The sequence below is a fragment of the Tarenaya hassleriana genome, unplaced genomic scaffold, assembly GCF_000463585.1.
Source record: "Tarenaya hassleriana unplaced genomic scaffold, ASM46358v1 Cleome2, whole genome shotgun sequence".
Taxonomy (NCBI): domain Eukaryota; kingdom Viridiplantae; phylum Streptophyta; class Magnoliopsida; order Brassicales; family Cleomaceae; genus Tarenaya; species Tarenaya hassleriana.
This window is the reverse complement of record NW_010965372.1, coordinates 7,953,435-7,968,824: the sequence shown is the minus strand read 5'-3', so window position 1 is coordinate 7,968,824 and position 15,390 is coordinate 7,953,435. Positions and strand designations below refer to the sequence as shown.

The 15,390-nt window shown below is 38.1% G+C and overlaps 4 protein-coding genes across 6 annotated transcripts in view; 3 read left to right on the top strand and 1 right to left on the bottom strand.

The window, feature by feature from the left end:
- Nucleotides 1-1,159: 1,159 nt before the first annotated feature.
- LOC104812966 (protein DETOXIFICATION 39-like) lies at nucleotides 1,160-4,635 on the top strand. Its single transcript, XM_010540405.2, has 8 exons — nucleotides 1,160-1,788; nucleotides 2,266-2,897; nucleotides 3,011-3,067; nucleotides 3,181-3,419; nucleotides 3,660-3,778; nucleotides 3,920-4,006; nucleotides 4,157-4,218; nucleotides 4,346-4,635. Coding segments are annotated over exons 1-8 (1,539 nt in total). The 5' UTR covers nucleotides 1,160-1,446; the 3' UTR covers nucleotides 4,347-4,635.
- Nucleotides 4,636-6,063: 1,428 nt separating this feature from the next.
- Nucleotides 6,064-10,105, top strand: LOC104812965 (sugar transporter ERD6-like 15). 3 transcript variants are annotated; one of them, XM_019202484.1, is made up of 18 exons: nucleotides 6,064-6,364; nucleotides 6,507-6,569; nucleotides 6,800-6,889; nucleotides 7,004-7,063; nucleotides 7,172-7,237; nucleotides 7,524-7,589; nucleotides 7,712-7,787; nucleotides 7,970-8,034; nucleotides 8,247-8,339; nucleotides 8,456-8,536; nucleotides 8,610-8,694; nucleotides 8,813-8,856; nucleotides 8,956-9,004; nucleotides 9,108-9,181; nucleotides 9,282-9,335; nucleotides 9,479-9,538; nucleotides 9,638-9,752; nucleotides 9,834-10,105. In XM_019202484.1, the coding sequence occupies exons 1-18, from the start codon at nucleotides 6,137-6,139 to the stop codon at nucleotides 9,953-9,955; spliced, it is 1,491 nt and encodes a 496-aa protein (XP_019058029.1). In that variant the 5' UTR covers nucleotides 6,064-6,136; the 3' UTR covers nucleotides 9,956-10,105. The 3 variants fall into 3 exon arrangements, with proteins under 3 accessions (XP_019058029.1, XP_010538706.1, XP_010538705.1); XM_010540403.2 differs by having other exon boundaries at nucleotides 6,065-6,364; nucleotides 8,956-9,018; nucleotides 9,108-9,167; XM_010540404.2 differs by lacking the exons at nucleotides 8,956-9,004; nucleotides 9,108-9,181.
- Nucleotides 10,106-10,831: 726 nt separating this feature from the next.
- On the top strand, nucleotides 10,832-13,015 carry LOC104812964 (derlin-2.2-like). Its single transcript, XM_010540402.2, has 6 exons — nucleotides 10,832-11,132; nucleotides 11,663-11,762; nucleotides 11,995-12,209; nucleotides 12,295-12,378; nucleotides 12,503-12,556; nucleotides 12,646-13,015. The coding sequence occupies exons 1-6, from the start codon at nucleotides 11,034-11,036 to the stop codon at nucleotides 12,826-12,828; spliced, it is 735 nt and encodes a 244-aa protein (XP_010538704.1). The 5' UTR covers nucleotides 10,832-11,033; the 3' UTR covers nucleotides 12,829-13,015.
- A 732-nt stretch (nucleotides 13,016-13,747) lies between these two features.
- Nucleotides 13,748-15,390, bottom strand: part of LOC104812963 (tobamovirus multiplication protein 1-like) — a 3,749-nt gene continuing 2,106 nt past the window's right edge. The window contains exons 5-11 of the mRNA XM_010540401.2: nucleotides 15,261-15,332; nucleotides 14,841-14,913; nucleotides 14,709-14,754; nucleotides 14,498-14,561; nucleotides 14,141-14,194; nucleotides 13,985-14,062; nucleotides 13,748-13,895 (exon numbers count right to left, since the gene is read on the bottom strand). Of these exons, the coding sequence (XP_010538703.1) occupies nucleotides 13,803-13,895; nucleotides 13,985-14,062; nucleotides 14,141-14,194; nucleotides 14,498-14,561; nucleotides 14,709-14,754; nucleotides 14,841-14,913; nucleotides 15,261-15,332 (480 nt within the window). The 3' untranslated portion in view covers nucleotides 13,748-13,802. The remainder of the gene's footprint in view (nucleotides 13,896-13,984; nucleotides 14,063-14,140; nucleotides 14,195-14,497; nucleotides 14,562-14,708; nucleotides 14,755-14,840; nucleotides 14,914-15,260; nucleotides 15,333-15,390) is intronic.

Sequence of the window (15,390 nt, the reverse complement as noted above, 5' to 3'; positions counted from 1 at the left end):
AAACGGTTCAATAATCGTTCATAACACTATTTGGTCAAAAAAACGAGTTGACCGATTTGACATGGCGTGTGACATGGCGGTAAATTTCTGAGTTGGCTCGCCACGTCACGCGCCACGTCGGATCGGTCATTTTTTTATTACCAAATAGTGATATGAACGATTATAGAACCGTTTAACAAGTTCAGGATTTAAATAACGCTATGGACGAATATGGAACCGTTTAACAAGTTCAGGATTTAACGTGTTCAATTTTGCAAGTTTGGGAATTAATAGACATCTCTACAAGTTTAGGAATTAATATTACTCCAAAATATAAGTTCAGAAATTTGTAGGATGTTATAAAAAGAAAAAATAAACCTAAATTTAGAAAAATATCTTATATTTATTCTTTTAAAAAATATTACTCCAATAAAATATTTTAGACATAATTACTATACATTATTATTATTAAAGAAATAATTATAAAATTAATCACACTTTAAAATTTAATTTTATTACAAGCTTATTATTAATTCAAATTCAACTTTAAATCTTTAAATTAATATTATATTTGCTAAAATATTAAAATTGACCATATTTATAATAAAAACTATAAATTTATGAATTCATTTAAAAAAATATTATTGTATATTATCATTAATATACAAAAATATTTAAAAATCCATGTATTATTGTTAAATATTTTTTATTATGTAAATTAGTATTTCTTAAAATCATTAAATAAATTTTAAATTAATATTTTTATATATAAATTTATAATTTTTATAATATTAAATAAAAATTATTATATAAATTATAATTTTGATTAATTAAATTTTATAGATGAACAAGGTCCAAGAAAAGTTTGAGACAGTTCTGGGTAAATATAATATTGAAAAATGACAATTTTCCTATACAGTTGATTGTTGATAATATAAATGTACTTTGTTTTCGTTCACACAGTGCCATAAATATAATATATATATATATATATATATATATATTAGTTATTCTAGATTACCCCGCAGATTTTGCACGTGCTGGAATTAGAAGTTAGTTAAAATCCAAACCACGCTAACCAAAATAACATGCCTAAAGTCATCACGCTCCTTGCAAGTTCCAACTTCTCTCGAACTTCCATGTTTACTTACACATAAATAGACAAAATAAAATAAAATAAAAACCTCTTACGTTTCTTTCCTCCATTTTCCAGCTCCAAAGAAGATCTTTTGGTATTTCTCCATCTTTGAAAAAATTACCAAAAAGCCCCATGATTTTCTTGTTCTTATCCCATTTCCCCATACAAGTTAAAAATTCACCGTAAACCCCAAAAAAGAGAAGTAATCTGTAAATAGTATAAAATCTTTGTATATTATATTTATATTACCCTTTGACCATTCGTTCATCTGGAAAACTTGGAGATTTCATTACTATCTTCATTTTTTTTTCTCCGACCCACTAAACCAAATGGAGGGTTCGAACACGGTGACCGCCGCCGCCGGCGATGCAACCGATCTCCACCGTCCGTTCCTCGAAGATCGGACGGTGGGGAAGCCTCCTCCGCCGCCCGACGTGGAGCTAGAGACCGTCCTCACGGACACGACCGTGCCGTACGTGAGGCGCGTGTACGTAGGCGCGTGGATAGAGATGAGGCTTCTCTTCCACCTGGCCGTGCCGGCGATTCTGGTGTATGTGGTGAACCAAGGAATGTCTCTGTCCACTCGCATCTTCGCCGGCCACGTCAGCGGCTTGGATCTCGCCGCTGCCTCCCTCGGCAACAGTGCTTTCAGCCTCGTCTACGGCCTTATGGTACGTATATTTTCATCCATACATACGTAAATTTATACATATATTTATTTATTTATTTATTTATATTATACGTTCATATTAATCATTTTACTATTTAAAGTTCTGAACTTTACGACGATAAGTAGTAAAGTTTACTGGGAAAGCTGAACACCACTGGCCATGCGTTTTCTTGAATAAAATAAAAAATACATTTTTCTTCTTTATTCCATCAGAATAAAATTTTATGTTATAATGGGTATTATTTACTTACAGAAATGGGCCATAAAAACAATTTATTTGGGAGAAAAGCCAAAATTAATCACTTAGATATCATATGTAAACTAATTGGTTATACGGAAAATTAACGAAATCAGATTAAATAATAACTATTAAGCATGACAATAAAAGGCCATGTGCACATACAACAGAGGCAATTTCATATATTGATATGTAATTGGGTGTATGTGTATGTACTGATCTTGTGTTTGTGGGCTACAGTTGGGCATGGGAAGTGCAGTGGAAACACTTTGTGGACAGGCGTATGGGGCCCAGCGATACGAGATGCTAGGGATCTATCTCCAGAGATCGACGGTTGTCCTCGCTCTGGTGGGTTTGCCCATGACACTACTCTACACCTTCTCGTACCCGATCCTAATCCTCCTCGGAGAGCCCAAAACGGTGTCGTCTAAATCCGCTTCTTACATCGCCGGTTTAATCCCCCAAATCTTCGCCTACGCCGTCAACTTTCCCGCGCAGAAGTTCCTCCAGGCGCAAAGCGTGGTGGCTCCGAGCGCGTGGATCTCAGGCGCCGCCCTCCTCCTCCAACTCCTGCTGACGTGGACGGCGGTCTACAAGCTCGGGCTCGGCCTCATGGGCATTGCCTCCGTCCTCACGCTCTCGTGGTGGGTCATCGTCGCGGCTCAGTCGCTGTACATTCTGCTGAGTCACCGGTTCAGAGACACGTGGAACGGTCTGAACTGGAGGGCGTTCCAAGGTCTGTGGAGCTTCTTCAAGCTCTCGGCTGGTTCCGCCGTCATGATCTGTCTGGAGATGTGGTATTCCCAGATTCTTGTTCTCCTCGCCGGTCTCCTCAAGAACCCTGCCCTGTCTCTGGATTCTCTCTCCATCTGGTAAACATTATACTTCCTCGGATTCCATATTAATCTCCATTTCATTGTTGATTCACATATTTCAAGATTCACACTATATGTAAAAATATTAAGCATCTTCTTCCATTTGGCAGTATGTCGATTTCTGCAGTATCATTCATGGTTTCCGTCGGATTCAATGCAGCGGCGAGGTTAGTAGTAAACTCATTGAAGGACAAAAGGGCATAAACAGATTCGAAAATTCCAATTTTCAACGCATTTCTACGACGTTTTCATACAAATTCTCTTGTGAAAACATCTGCAGTGTACGGACAAGTAACGAGCTCGGGGCCGGGAATCCGAAATCAGCGGCGTTTTCGACGTGCGTCGTGACGATTGTCTCGCTAGTAACCTCCATAATCGAAGCCCTCGCCGTGATGGCGGCTCGAGATTCTGTCAGCTACGTTTTCACGGCCGACGCGGCGGTGGCCGAATCCGTCTCGGAGCTCTGTCCTTACCTTGCCATCACCATTGTTCTCAATGGTATCCAGCCTGTCCTATCCGGTTAGTACACAAATTTACAGCAAACCGGGCTTAAACTTGGGTTATGTGCTTAGGGTTTTCTCTTTCCTGGTTTTCATGCGTGTCGTCTAGTTGTTTTAGAGTTAGTTTCGGTCTCCACACCACCATGCACTATAGTTTGTCTTCATGCCACTATATATATATATATATGTGAATATTTAAATATGTAATGGACCAACGTGAATAATGGTAAATGCGAAATTGGATAAATAAATTGAGCAGGAGTGGCAGTGGGGTGCGGATGGCAGGCTTTTGTAGCGTACGTGAACGTGGGGTGTTACTACTTCGTCGGAATTCCACTTGGTTGTGTTCTGGGCTTCGCTTTCAAATTCGATGCCAAGGTCCATACCATTTCCACAAATCTCTCTCTCTATCCAATTTTGCATTCATTTATTTATTCCAAACCTTATAATAAACTTTTTAATATTTGTGGCTCCTACTAGTAGTAATGATTGGATATCTTTAAAAACCTCGACTTGTAGGGAATATGGACGGGGATGATCGGAGGTACCCTCATGCAGACAATCATCTTATTGTATGTAACATTTCGAACAGATTGGGACAAAGAGGTAAAAATCTATACAAGACGTCATATGTATATATATATATGAATCTAATTTTGGCGAACATTATGCGTCGATAAATTGGCTATGCGTATGAATACGATATCGTTGGCAAGCTTTCTCAGCATTTGATCGTTTATTTTTTTGGGTTTTTAGATCGACAAAGCGAGAAGACGATTAGATATGTGGGAAGAGAAGAAAGATTTAATTGTGAACTAGTAAGTTAAATCCATTTTCATGAATCAATATATGTTCATTGTTTTGTGTAGTATTTCTCTTATTATTGTTTATATGACATGAGAATGGTAAATACTGATTATAACTTTTTTTTTTTACGAATTGTAGAGGACAAAGAGGTTACCTACGATGTTTTTTTTTTTCATCGTCCGATAATACTCTCCATACAAGAGGAATTGTTTTTTGTTTTTTTTTTTTTCGGGGGTTTAATAATTTTCAAAGAGTATGAAATTTAAATTATGTTATATGAGTTGCACCAATCTTTTTTTTATAACCAATATGGTTTTCTGGATCTCTGACCCGACTATATCCACTCTAGGTCCGGGACTACTCTTTGTATATATACCATTTTAGTCCAGAAATTACATCTCTCCCTATTAATGAAATTGAATTCATGACGTTGAGGATGATTTTGTTATCTCTTGGACCACAAATTGTTGGGTGATTTGCACCAATCTTTATGTATCTATTACATATCTATTACGGCATAATTGTCAAGATATCACATGATTCATCAAAAATATCATTTCCAACCCAAAGTATACACACATTATAACACATTTTTTTCAAATAAAAAAATCGTAACGAAAACATATAGAAAACCTCTTTTTTAGGTAGACATGGAGCATAGAGAGTGTTCACACGAACATCATATATATATATATATATATATTGGGTAGATATATCAAGATCGTTCAACGTTTATATATATATATATATATATATATATATATATATATATATCGGACCAACTAAAAACGGCGGTGAACCTGAAACGGTGAGAAAATATATCACCGTGAATACGACATGATACAGAAGACGAATCTACGATTCAGTTTGGACAAACAGGATCTAAAGAGCTCTCTATGTGTATATATATATATATATATATATATATATATATATATATATCGGACCAACGTGAATAATGAGGAAGCGAAATTGGATAGATATATCGAGGAGTGGCTGTAGGATGTGGATGGGGAAACGTGTGGCGGCGTATATGTAACTGGGTTGTTACAATATTGTTTGTATTACTCTTCATTGTGATCTCGGCTTCGCTTTCAGATTCGATTCCAAAGCACATAATTTTTTTATGTTTTCTTTTTTCTATTTTTTTTAAAATATCTAAAAAATTTAAAACGATATCTATTAAATAACAACAATATTCTCCAAAATTTCATCTATTTAGAGGAGGGACTAATACATAATTTTATTCGAATCAAATTATATAAAAAAACTCCAATTAGATATGACTTTTTTTAAAATCAAATTTAATCTAGAAATAATCCAAAAAATAACAATGGTTAATATATATATATATATATATATATTTATATATATATATATATTTATATGTTAACAACCAGTTCATTTTAAAAAAATCTAGACAAAAACATATGAAAACCTCTTCTTTTACGGTGAAATCTGGAGTTGTATTCGCGGTTGGTTTCATTGAAAACCCATAATTGGTTTACTTAATATGATATTACTCTATTGACTTAATTAATAGAAGAATGGGTTGCGTTTTTCAATGATTTTATGATTTAAATAATTTTATAGCTGCATATTGATCCGGCAAGTCGGCAGGAAAATCCAAAAAAAAAAAAATTAAATACGAATTATACTCTAAATATTTACCCTTGCATATTATTATATAATATAGATAATGTTTCTACAAATTGGGATTAAAACGATTGATTATAATAATTTAAAATTAAACCTGAATGCGGATGGAGTAGATTTTGAACACGTGCACCTGTCTGTCCATTCGATCGCCTCCAGAGTTAAAACTCAGTCTTGTCTTCTTAAAAACTGTACTTCGAAATATCTAGTAGTTCACTGTTTTTTTTTTTTAACATTGGATATGCATATGGTTACAGACGACGAAATGACAACATGACGAAACTGCAAAAATCACGAGAAAAGGGAGAAAACCCAGAAATTTTTAGGGTTTATGCAGAAACCCAGATTCCAGATATGGCCGATGAAGCGTTACTACAACCTCCGACGGAATCTGCTTCTCCTAAATCTTCGCTTTTGGCCGAGGTTTCAAATGCTGCTACGAGAGCTTTCGTCGTCGGATTCAGTTCCTGTGCCTGCTGTGCGTTTGTCTTGGGTTGCATCGTGAGTTTCCGATTCGTTAATCTTCGGTATTTATTTTCAAAAACTTCAATTATCAGTTCCAGACCGCATCTCGGTGTGTGGATAAGCATAATCGATCTGGGCTTGTGTTCTTGATCGAAGAAACATGTTTCTGGTTTCGCAGGCTGGGTATTCTTCTCCTACACAGCTCAGTATCATGAGAGACTTGAATCTCTCTGTTGCCGATGTAAGCCCCCACTTTCAGATCTTTCATATTCTCGTTGACCGGCGCTGACCCTTGTCGGAATCTTACGTCATCTCCCGTTAAATCTACATGTCATCTTCTGCAGCCACATCATCACGCCATTGCGTGAGAAAATGTGGTTGTTTTGCTAAGCTTTTAGGATCAGTGTCTTAGAAATTGTAAAGTTCAGTACTTTCAGTGTTCCTTGACGGTGTAGTCTTCTTTGTTCTCAGTATTCATTCTTTGGATCCATACTGACCGTTGGACAAATAATCGGAGCTTTCATGTGCGGGAGATTGACAGATTTGTTCGGTCGTGTATATGTGAGATTTCATATTCCATAATAACAATTCAAGTTTTTATGCGGATCGATTATATTGATATTCGTCGTGTATTTTACTTTATGAAATACTTTTCCTTTGATTCTCCTGAACCAGACTATGTGGATCACGAACATTCTTTACATCGCTGGTTGGCTTGGGATAGCATTTGCTAAGGTTTGTGTCTTATAGATTCAAGATTTTTTTTTAAAAAAAGTGAATCTCCTAGTCTATATATAAGCCTTTTTTTTTGTTACTTCTTTAACTTATGTCCCATGAAGACAGGGTGCTTGGCTGCTTGATCTTGGAAGGTTCTTTCACGGCGTCGCGATTGGAATTGCTTCGTATTTGGTACGTTGTATAAAATTGTATTATGGCTTTAGCCCACATGTACATATTGTCAATGATTCTATGTGTGCAATGAATCCATATCCCTTGTCAAGTTACCTGTACGAGAACGAAAATCGTAAGTTATGTTCTTCCTGGTTTAATGGAGGAACTCATAAAGATTCTGAAAATCGTAAGTTGTGTGTGCAATGGATCCAAATCCCTTGTGCAATTCTATGATATACCATGTTTATTCACTATCATAGTCCATCGTTATGAATGTGATTAATAAGTACTTCGTATTCCAAAGGGTCCAATTTACATTGCTGAAATAACGCCGAGAAACCTGAGGGGAGCTGCTTCGTCCTTGTCCCAGGTACTATGAAACAAGTCATCGAGAGGAAAAACTCGAAACTTGGGGAAAAGTGAATTTGTATTGGCCCTAAAATCTCATGTAACTATTTCGAAGCTCGTGATCATGGTTTTTATCTTTCACAGTTGTGCATGGTTATTGGCATTTCCATCGTCTATGCTCTTGGAACTGTTGTAACATGGCGCAACTTAGCTCTTATCGGTAAATGTCGTTACCACTGTTTGAAGAATATTGCTAAATGTTGATTGTATATCCGGGTTTATGTTACTTCATTGAAAATCTCGTTAGAACTTTCGAGACATACGTTCTATATCGACCATTAATGTTAATATCGTGCCGAGGTGCCGACTTCTGAAAAATATATTTTTTTGGTCTGATTACAGGATCTGTGCCTTGTCTTGTGACTTTGCCTCTTCTTTTCTTTGTCCCCGAGTCCCCACGGTGGCTGGTCAGTTGAGACAAAAACTCCTTTTATCTCGTTGAAGTTGAGTTTTTTGTACGTATGTTTCTTATTCATTTCGATCTTTTTGGTTAGATTTGTTGGACCGGTAAATACTATAGCCATTGGTGGTTTTACCTGTAAATTGGGTGAAAGCTAGAAAAAAAATTATGCTTAAAGTTGTTTCCTTTCTCTTTCGTTTTAACTTTCGGATGTTGCAGGCTAAAATGGCGAGGTATAAAGAATTCGAGGCAGTCCTGTTGCATCTACGGGGAGCAGAAGCTGATGTCTCAGATGAAGCAGCCGAGATATTAGTAAAATCTTTAACCCCTAAACCTCAATCCAGAAAACAAAGAGCATAAGTATTATAAGTCATTCGATATCTTTGATCACATCGTTTTTACGAATGCCCTTTTTCTTGCATTCTCAGGAATACACCGACGGTATTGAACAGCAAACAGGGGACGGATTTTTCAAGCTATTCCAGCGAAAATACGCGTTTTCACTAATGGTAATTCTAGAAGAAAAAAAACTATCTTTTCTGATGAGACTTTGATCGTGAAAACCGAGCAACAAATGTGCAGATTGGAGTTGTTCTGGTAGCATTGCCACAGCTTGGAGGGGTCAATGGTTTTCTGTTCTACACCGATGCAATTTTCTCCTCGGCGGGTAAAAGTTTCTGTCTTTATGGATAATCAAACATCGACTTCTTCTGAGCAGTATCATGATCTACAAATTTCTCGAAGAACGCCAAAAAGGCGCATCTTGATGTGTTGTCTGCCTCCAGGTATATCCAGTGATGTTGGATTCATGACATCATCCCTAGTCCAGGTTTCACCCTGCAACTTCATGAATCTCCCTTAAATAATTCGATTAGCTTGCTTTTTATAGTATATTAATATTCCATCAGCATATAAACATAAACTACAGCTGTTAACAGGTATTTTAGGTACTTTCCTTGTGGATGTATCTGGGAGGCGTTTGCTTCTTCTGGTAAAGTTTTTTAATCTCAAAGTACCGAGATTTTTCTGGTTGCATCACCCGAAAAAACAAAAGGTTGCATACAAATTGTACGAATGCAGGTTTCACAAGCCGGAACATTATTGGGTTGCATCGTTATGGCCATATCTTTCTTCCTGCAGGTATGCTTCGAAAAGTTCTAATAAGTTCTTCAAAAACTTTTTATTAAACCGGGATTTGATATCGGTTTCATTCGGTTATATATAGGTTAAGTTAATGAAACGCTTACTCTGCAGGAGAGGCATTATTTGGAAACCGGAACACCTATGCTGGCACTTGCTAGCGTGTTGGTAATACCTTCGTCAAGTATTCACAAGTAAAATGATGCAAGAAAAAAGAATATCGCAAAACAATGGAAAAATTTAGATAACCCACGAGAGAAATTCGTGAGACTTTTGTACGGGTGACCTGATGAAAGCCGTTTTTTTTTCAGGTGTATATCGGCGCAAATGCACTAGGCATGTCATCAATACCTTGGATCATCGCATCGGAGGTAAGTTCAAGGTTTCTGCTGAAGGGTTAAATGGCAAGTTCAAGTTTTCGACGATTCATAAGATTCACATTTTCATTTTTTTTTTAAAAATGGTTATAGATTTACCCCATGGACGTAAAAGGTTCAGCTGGTACGATATGTAACCTCGCCGGCGCCATAAGCTCGTGGATCGTTGCCTATTTCTTCAGCTTCTTGCTTCAATGGAGCTCGACTGGTAATATCAATAAACGGGTAAAAAATATTATGGATACTCCAAAAGATAGATATGTGATTGGTGAAGTGAAAATGAATGCAGGAACATTTCTCATCTTTGCAAGTGTGTGTGGTTTTGGAGTTGTGTTTATCGCAAAGCTGGTTCCGGAGACTAAGGGCAAGTCCTTGGAAGAAATACAAGCTCTTCTTACCGCCTCTGGTTGATTTTACAGATCAAAGAACTGCATAAATATAAACCCAAGCAAAGAAAAATAAAAACGGGTCGAATTTATGAATGGTTCTTGATGTTGGGGTTTATCTAAATTTTGAGATTTTGTTTACACAGTTTCAATGGAGTCATTGTATTTATCAGCCTCTAAGATCCCCATAAACTCTACGTCACCATTAACACTATCGGAAAATGCTTAGTGGAATGCTCTCGACGCACAGAGATGGTTATGTTTTGTAGTTTAACTCACCGATCCCTCGAGCTTGAATTTCATGAGCTGATTCACTTCAGCTCTGAACTCCTGCGGAAGCTCTTTGAAGACGGATCTGCAATCATGATTCCTGAGATCATCGTTGCTAGTTGCTACAGCTGTCTCGTCATTGATCCATCTCTGGTGGAAACAGAATAGCTAATCTCTTACTTTTGGTGTGCTCGCCTCGTGCGCCATTTACGAGGAGTTGGAGGAATTTCGTGTTCACTGCAGAGGCGGCGTCTTGTAATTCGATGCGCCCCTGAGGGATAAACACGGCGGATCCGGCGATTTCCACGGCGGTGGTTCGTTGTCTTCCATTGGAAAAGCTCCGGCGATAGAGAGAGAGGGGGAGTGGGTCTGATTCTGTGAGCGCGATTTGAATTTGAATTTGAATTTTTAGAAGAACAGTTGGTCGTTATATACTCTCACGTGTCGACTACCACGTGCGAGGGTACTTTCGTACTTTTGCAGAAGTGAACATCTTGCTAAATCTCTTTCTTTATGCACGACGTTGTGTCGTTTTGGTTCGAATAAAACAAAAAAACGACACGCGGTCTAAAATCCTTCTTTTTAGTGTGATAAGACAGTTTGTGTACGTCTGTAGTGTCTGTATATAGACATATATAAACACACCTATCTGAATCTACATCTCTATACGTGCCCGTGAGGATATTAGACGGATTCTTCGTTTCGCTGTCCTTCATCCGAAGTTTATGTGAGCAGATTTTCATCTGCTTCTTGAGATTTGTGTTTCTGGGTTTCGTGAAAATTCTCCGGGTGAATTGTTGTATGATTGGATCGATTCCGGTGGAGACGAAAACATGGCTCAGGCCGTAGAAGAATGGTACAAACAGATGCCGATAATCACTCGCTCGTACCTCACGGCAGCTGTCGTCACCACCGTCGGTTGTTCGCTCGAGGTATGCTCTTGTCCGGTTTTCAATCTTCCGGTTCCCGTCGGAAACTTTTCCTAATTCGAAGTTACGATTGGGAGTGGAGTGGTTCTTCGTTCTAATTGGTTTTATTGGGTTTCATTGTCGTTCTTCCCGAAGGATCCCTTTTTATTAGTTTTCGAATTCAACTGGATTGAATCTCTCTGCTGAATTAGGGTTTCTTAGCTGAGTTTCAGGGCCTGAGAATTTTTAGTTTTTGGTAAAGGTCAATCAACTAGATGAATTGCTGTGAAATTTGTCGGTCTGTATGCAAGTGTAAATCATATTGTTCCATCTTTCATGGGGTTTGTTCCTTTTGGATTGCGAGTATGTATGCTTTGGTGTATATATATATACACACACGCGCGTACAGTAACTCTTGCCCGAGAACATATTACAGTTATATACAATTAACCCGTTGTTCTTCAGTGGCAGTGCTGTAGCTGTTGAATGTTTTGGTACCGATCACTGTAATGTCGGAACTTATGTTCTTCCTTTTCTTTTGAACGTTTTTGCAGATTATATCTCCATATAACCTCTACTTGAATCCTACGCTTGTGGTGAAGCAATACCAGTTTTGGCGCCTCATTACAAATTTCTTGTATTTCCGGAAGATGGGTAAATTCTTGAGCTTTCGAGTTGGAAGGATAGATATAAGAGTGTAATTCTTAGATGTCAACTTTCACCGCTCACTCGAGCTTTCTTCATTGTTTCTTATCCCAAAATCACACTTTGCCGCTATTCGAGTTTTAGGCTGTTGGCGGGATTTGATGCTCCTGTTAATGGGTCTGGTGGAATAATGCTGCAAACTCTTTGAAGCAATGTGTTTATTATTTCTTGACAATTGCAGATTTGGACTTCATGTTCCATATGTTCTTTCTCGCTCGGTACTGCAAGCTCCTTGAAGAGAACTCCTTTAGGGGAAGGACAGCGGATTTCTTCTACATGCTCTTGTTTGGGGCAACTGTTCTAACCGGTATTGTCCTCGTTGGGGGAATGATACCGTATTTGTCGGCCTCCTTTGCTAAAATCATCTTCCTCAGCAATTCGTTGACGTTCATGATGGTAGTATGCGTTTCTGTTTCCAACTCTTTGAAGCAAAACTAATTCATCTCTCAACTCTGACTTACATCCTCAATTTGCTCCTCAGGTCTATGTATGGAGCAAGCAAAATCCGTATATCCACATGAGTTTCCTCGGGCTGTTCACTTTTACAGCAGCCTATCTACCATGGGTGAGTTGGACTGATCTCGCATCCGCCTTCACAATCTTTTTCAGTGTCGTCTCCTCTTCTAAAGTAACGATCTTTTAAGTTTTAACCGAATCGAAATCATGCCCTTTACGAAATCATGGACCAGGTTCTTCTTGGGTTCTCTATCCTCGTCGGTGCCAGTGCATGGGTGGACCTTCTGGTAAACGCATTTTCCCCGAGCCATACTTGATAACTTCACTCGCTCTTTCTGCTCGTTTCCTCATGTTGAGCTCTTGTTCAACATAACAGGGTATGATAGCGGGTCACGGGTACTACTTCCTGGCAGATGTGTACCCGCGAATGACGGGTCGCCGTCCCTTACAGACTCCATCTCTGATCAAAGCCCTATTCGCAGATGAACCGGTAGTGGTGGCTCGACCGGAAAACGTGAGGTTTGCTCCGCCACCTGCAGAGGAAATCCACCAGGACTGAAACCGGTCTTATAAAAATTATCTTTGGTGACCGTGCTCGGTAAACAGTTTCGGTGTTCTTCGAGCAGATGGTTCGTCTTGTCTGAACTCCGACATTGCCTTAGTTGTGTGACTCGTTTCTCACGTTTTGGGTTTGATGTTTATTACTCTGTGGATATACGTTGGCATGAAAGAAAGGTTTGTTTTTCGTGGATACACACACACACACAGTAAATCCAAACATTGTGCAACTTTTTTTTTCCATTTTTGTGTGAAATAGAAAAAGAAAAGAGTGTAGATGATTTAGCAGTAAAGTTAGAGGTGGTCTCACTGTTCGGTTCGATTTCGGTACAGTATATGTTCGATTCGAATTATTCGGTTTTAAAAAAATATATATCAATCGATTACTATGTTCGGTTTTAAAAAATATATATCAATAGATTACTATGTTACATTTAGTTAATTAGTTAGGAATGTCAATTTTATCTCGAAATCTGGTTTGAATCCATCCCGAATATATTGGGTCTTTGACCTTGAATTTGTAGGTCTGAAAAAATTTGGATTTTTGGGTAGAACTCAAATCGAATTTATTAAAAAATAAATGTGAAAAATATATAGATGCACTTTGAAAAAATGTAAATTTATTTAATAAAATTTCAATTTTTTTTTTGGATTTTAAAATTTTTTATTAGGTTATGAGATAATTCAGTTTTCTACCGTCGAGATATTGGAACGAATTGGTTCGGTTCAAAAAGGGTATTCGGCCCACTCTGAATATAACCCTAATCGAAGCAGAGGAAGATTTGGATAATACACAGAGCAAGAAATCAGTTGCCACAACTCACAAATCTGTTTCTTGCATGAAGATTCCATGTCCGAACAGGAAGGAAAAAAAAACATAACATGCAATTGAAAAAACAAAAAACCGGACAGGACTGTCACCTCAGCATCATAAGACAGGGAACACAGGTTGTTGCAGTTTCTGATTTTTGATGTCTACTGGATGGGGTGGTACTGAGCCGACACTCTCTTTGGGGGCAGCTTACGCAGGATGAAGAGCACCAGCGCCGACGGTAGTATCTCCACCGCCTGTTCATTTCCCCCGACATCAATTTCAACATCAAAACACACACACACACACGAGAAGGATCGAGAGAGGGAGAGAGGGTGTTTGGAACCATGTAGTAGATCAGGTTCAGGACCGGATGGTCCAAGACGTCGAGCGACAAATCCATGTCAAAGGCTGATACAGCCACCTGCGTTTTCAAAGCTCAGTCTCCAGCCAGTCATAAACTTTTCTTTAGTTTCTTTAGGTTCCATCTTAGTGTGCTTACCACAATGCATCTTACAAGGAAGCAGGTGAAGCATATGGCCGTGACCGATCCGACCTGCCATATATACATACATACATATATATTGTATCAGTTAGTTACCCGGGTTAGAAATTGTAATCACAGACAACCTCAATTCCTAGGAGTGGAAAATGCACCCTAATGAGATGCAGTTTCAAACTATAGAGCAGAGAGTTCTATCATGTAACCTAAGCAAGCTCCCAACCCTCCAACCAAAGACAAGTGCTTTAGACAAAAGCTCCAACCAGTTTGGTGAAGACAAGCTCAGAGAATTGCATAGAATACACACACACACACACACACACATACACACACTCAAACTCTGAAAGTGTTAAATACCTCATGGAGTTTCTTCCTCCTTCCTTTTGATTCAATAGGAAACCTTCTTAGCATGGAAAACAATCTACGGCATAAAAAAAATTAACGATCCACATGAGAATAGGCGGAAAAGATAAACAAAACACCGAAGCAACTAAAGGCATGCTGAATAGTATTATCCTTCTGGATATCTTTATCACGAGATGCGAGCCAAGTAATAGAAGTTACACACCTTCCTCCATACAGCAAGAAACCTAACGAGGCGATGAACGAGACGGCTACAAGAAAACGCATTGCAGAAATCAACACAAATTCGAGTCAAAGCTACAACAATCAAACAAGACAAGAAAACATACATACATACCTGCAATGAATATCTTTCCAATTAACTCCACTAGACTGTTGTCATCTATCCAGAGGTATACCCAGATACCGACCTGATATACGCATTCATTACTCATAGTTACCAAACATGTCTACCACAATGAATAAAGATTCAATTATCCTAAAAACTTTTATGAAACATATCGGTTCTAGAAAGCCTTTGTCAGTGTACCGAAAGGTCACACTAGTCCTCGGTTGCAGAGATTAGTTACAACGTTAACGGGATAGGAACAAGGTTATGATCATGCAAAATTTACAGAATCAAACACAATCATGACAGATAATGTATGTATAAAAGAAATGAACCTCGAGATAAGCAACTACAACTTATGCAGATAGATTCCTGAGCACAGATTAGAATCCTTAAGATTATCTCAACCTCTGAAAAATAAAGACATACCTGCACCAAGTATATAGCCGCATTGACTGAAATATAAAATATCCGCAGCTTATCTGTTGGTAAGCTTCTTGCCTGTTTATTTTTGACAAAACCATGAATATTCAAGGTTTCTCTTCCCGAAATCGGAAGA

What these genes read in the sequence shown, in the direction of transcription:
- LOC104812966 (XM_010540405.2), top strand. Translation starts at nt 1,447, where the DNA reads ATGGAGGGTTCGAACACGGTGACCGCCGCCGCCGGCGATGCAACCGAT. An exon ending in GCCTCGTCTACGGCCTTATG is followed by an intron (nt 1,789 to 2,265) that starts GTACGTATATTT and finishes TGTGGGCTACAG; the next exon opens with TTGGGCATGGGAAGTGCAGT. An exon ending in GGATTCAATGCAGCGGCGAG is followed by an intron (nt 3,068 to 3,180) that starts GTTAGTAGTAAA and finishes AAACATCTGCAG; the next exon opens with TGTACGGACAAGTAACGAGC.
- LOC104812965 (XM_019202484.1), top strand. Translation starts at nt 6,137, where the DNA reads ATGACGAAACTGCAAAAATCACGAGAAAAGGGAGAAAACCCAGAAATT. An exon ending in TGCAATTTTCTCCTCGGCGG is followed by an intron (nt 8,695 to 8,812) that starts GTAAAAGTTTCT and finishes GTCTGCCTCCAG; the next exon opens with GTATATCCAGTGATGTTGGA. An exon ending in CTTGGATCATCGCATCGGAG is followed by an intron (nt 9,539 to 9,637) that starts GTAAGTTCAAGG and finishes AAATGGTTATAG; the next exon opens with ATTTACCCCATGGACGTAAA.
- LOC104812964 (XM_010540402.2), top strand. Translation starts at nt 11,034, where the DNA reads ATGGCTCAGGCCGTAGAAGAATGGTACAAACAGATGCCGATAATCACT. An exon ending in CCGTCGGTTGTTCGCTCGAG is followed by an intron (nt 11,133 to 11,662) that starts GTATGCTCTTGT and finishes ACGTTTTTGCAG; the next exon opens with ATTATATCTCCATATAACCT. An exon ending in CAGCAGCCTATCTACCATGG is followed by an intron (nt 12,379 to 12,502) that starts GTGAGTTGGACT and finishes ATCATGGACCAG; the next exon opens with GTTCTTCTTGGGTTCTCTAT.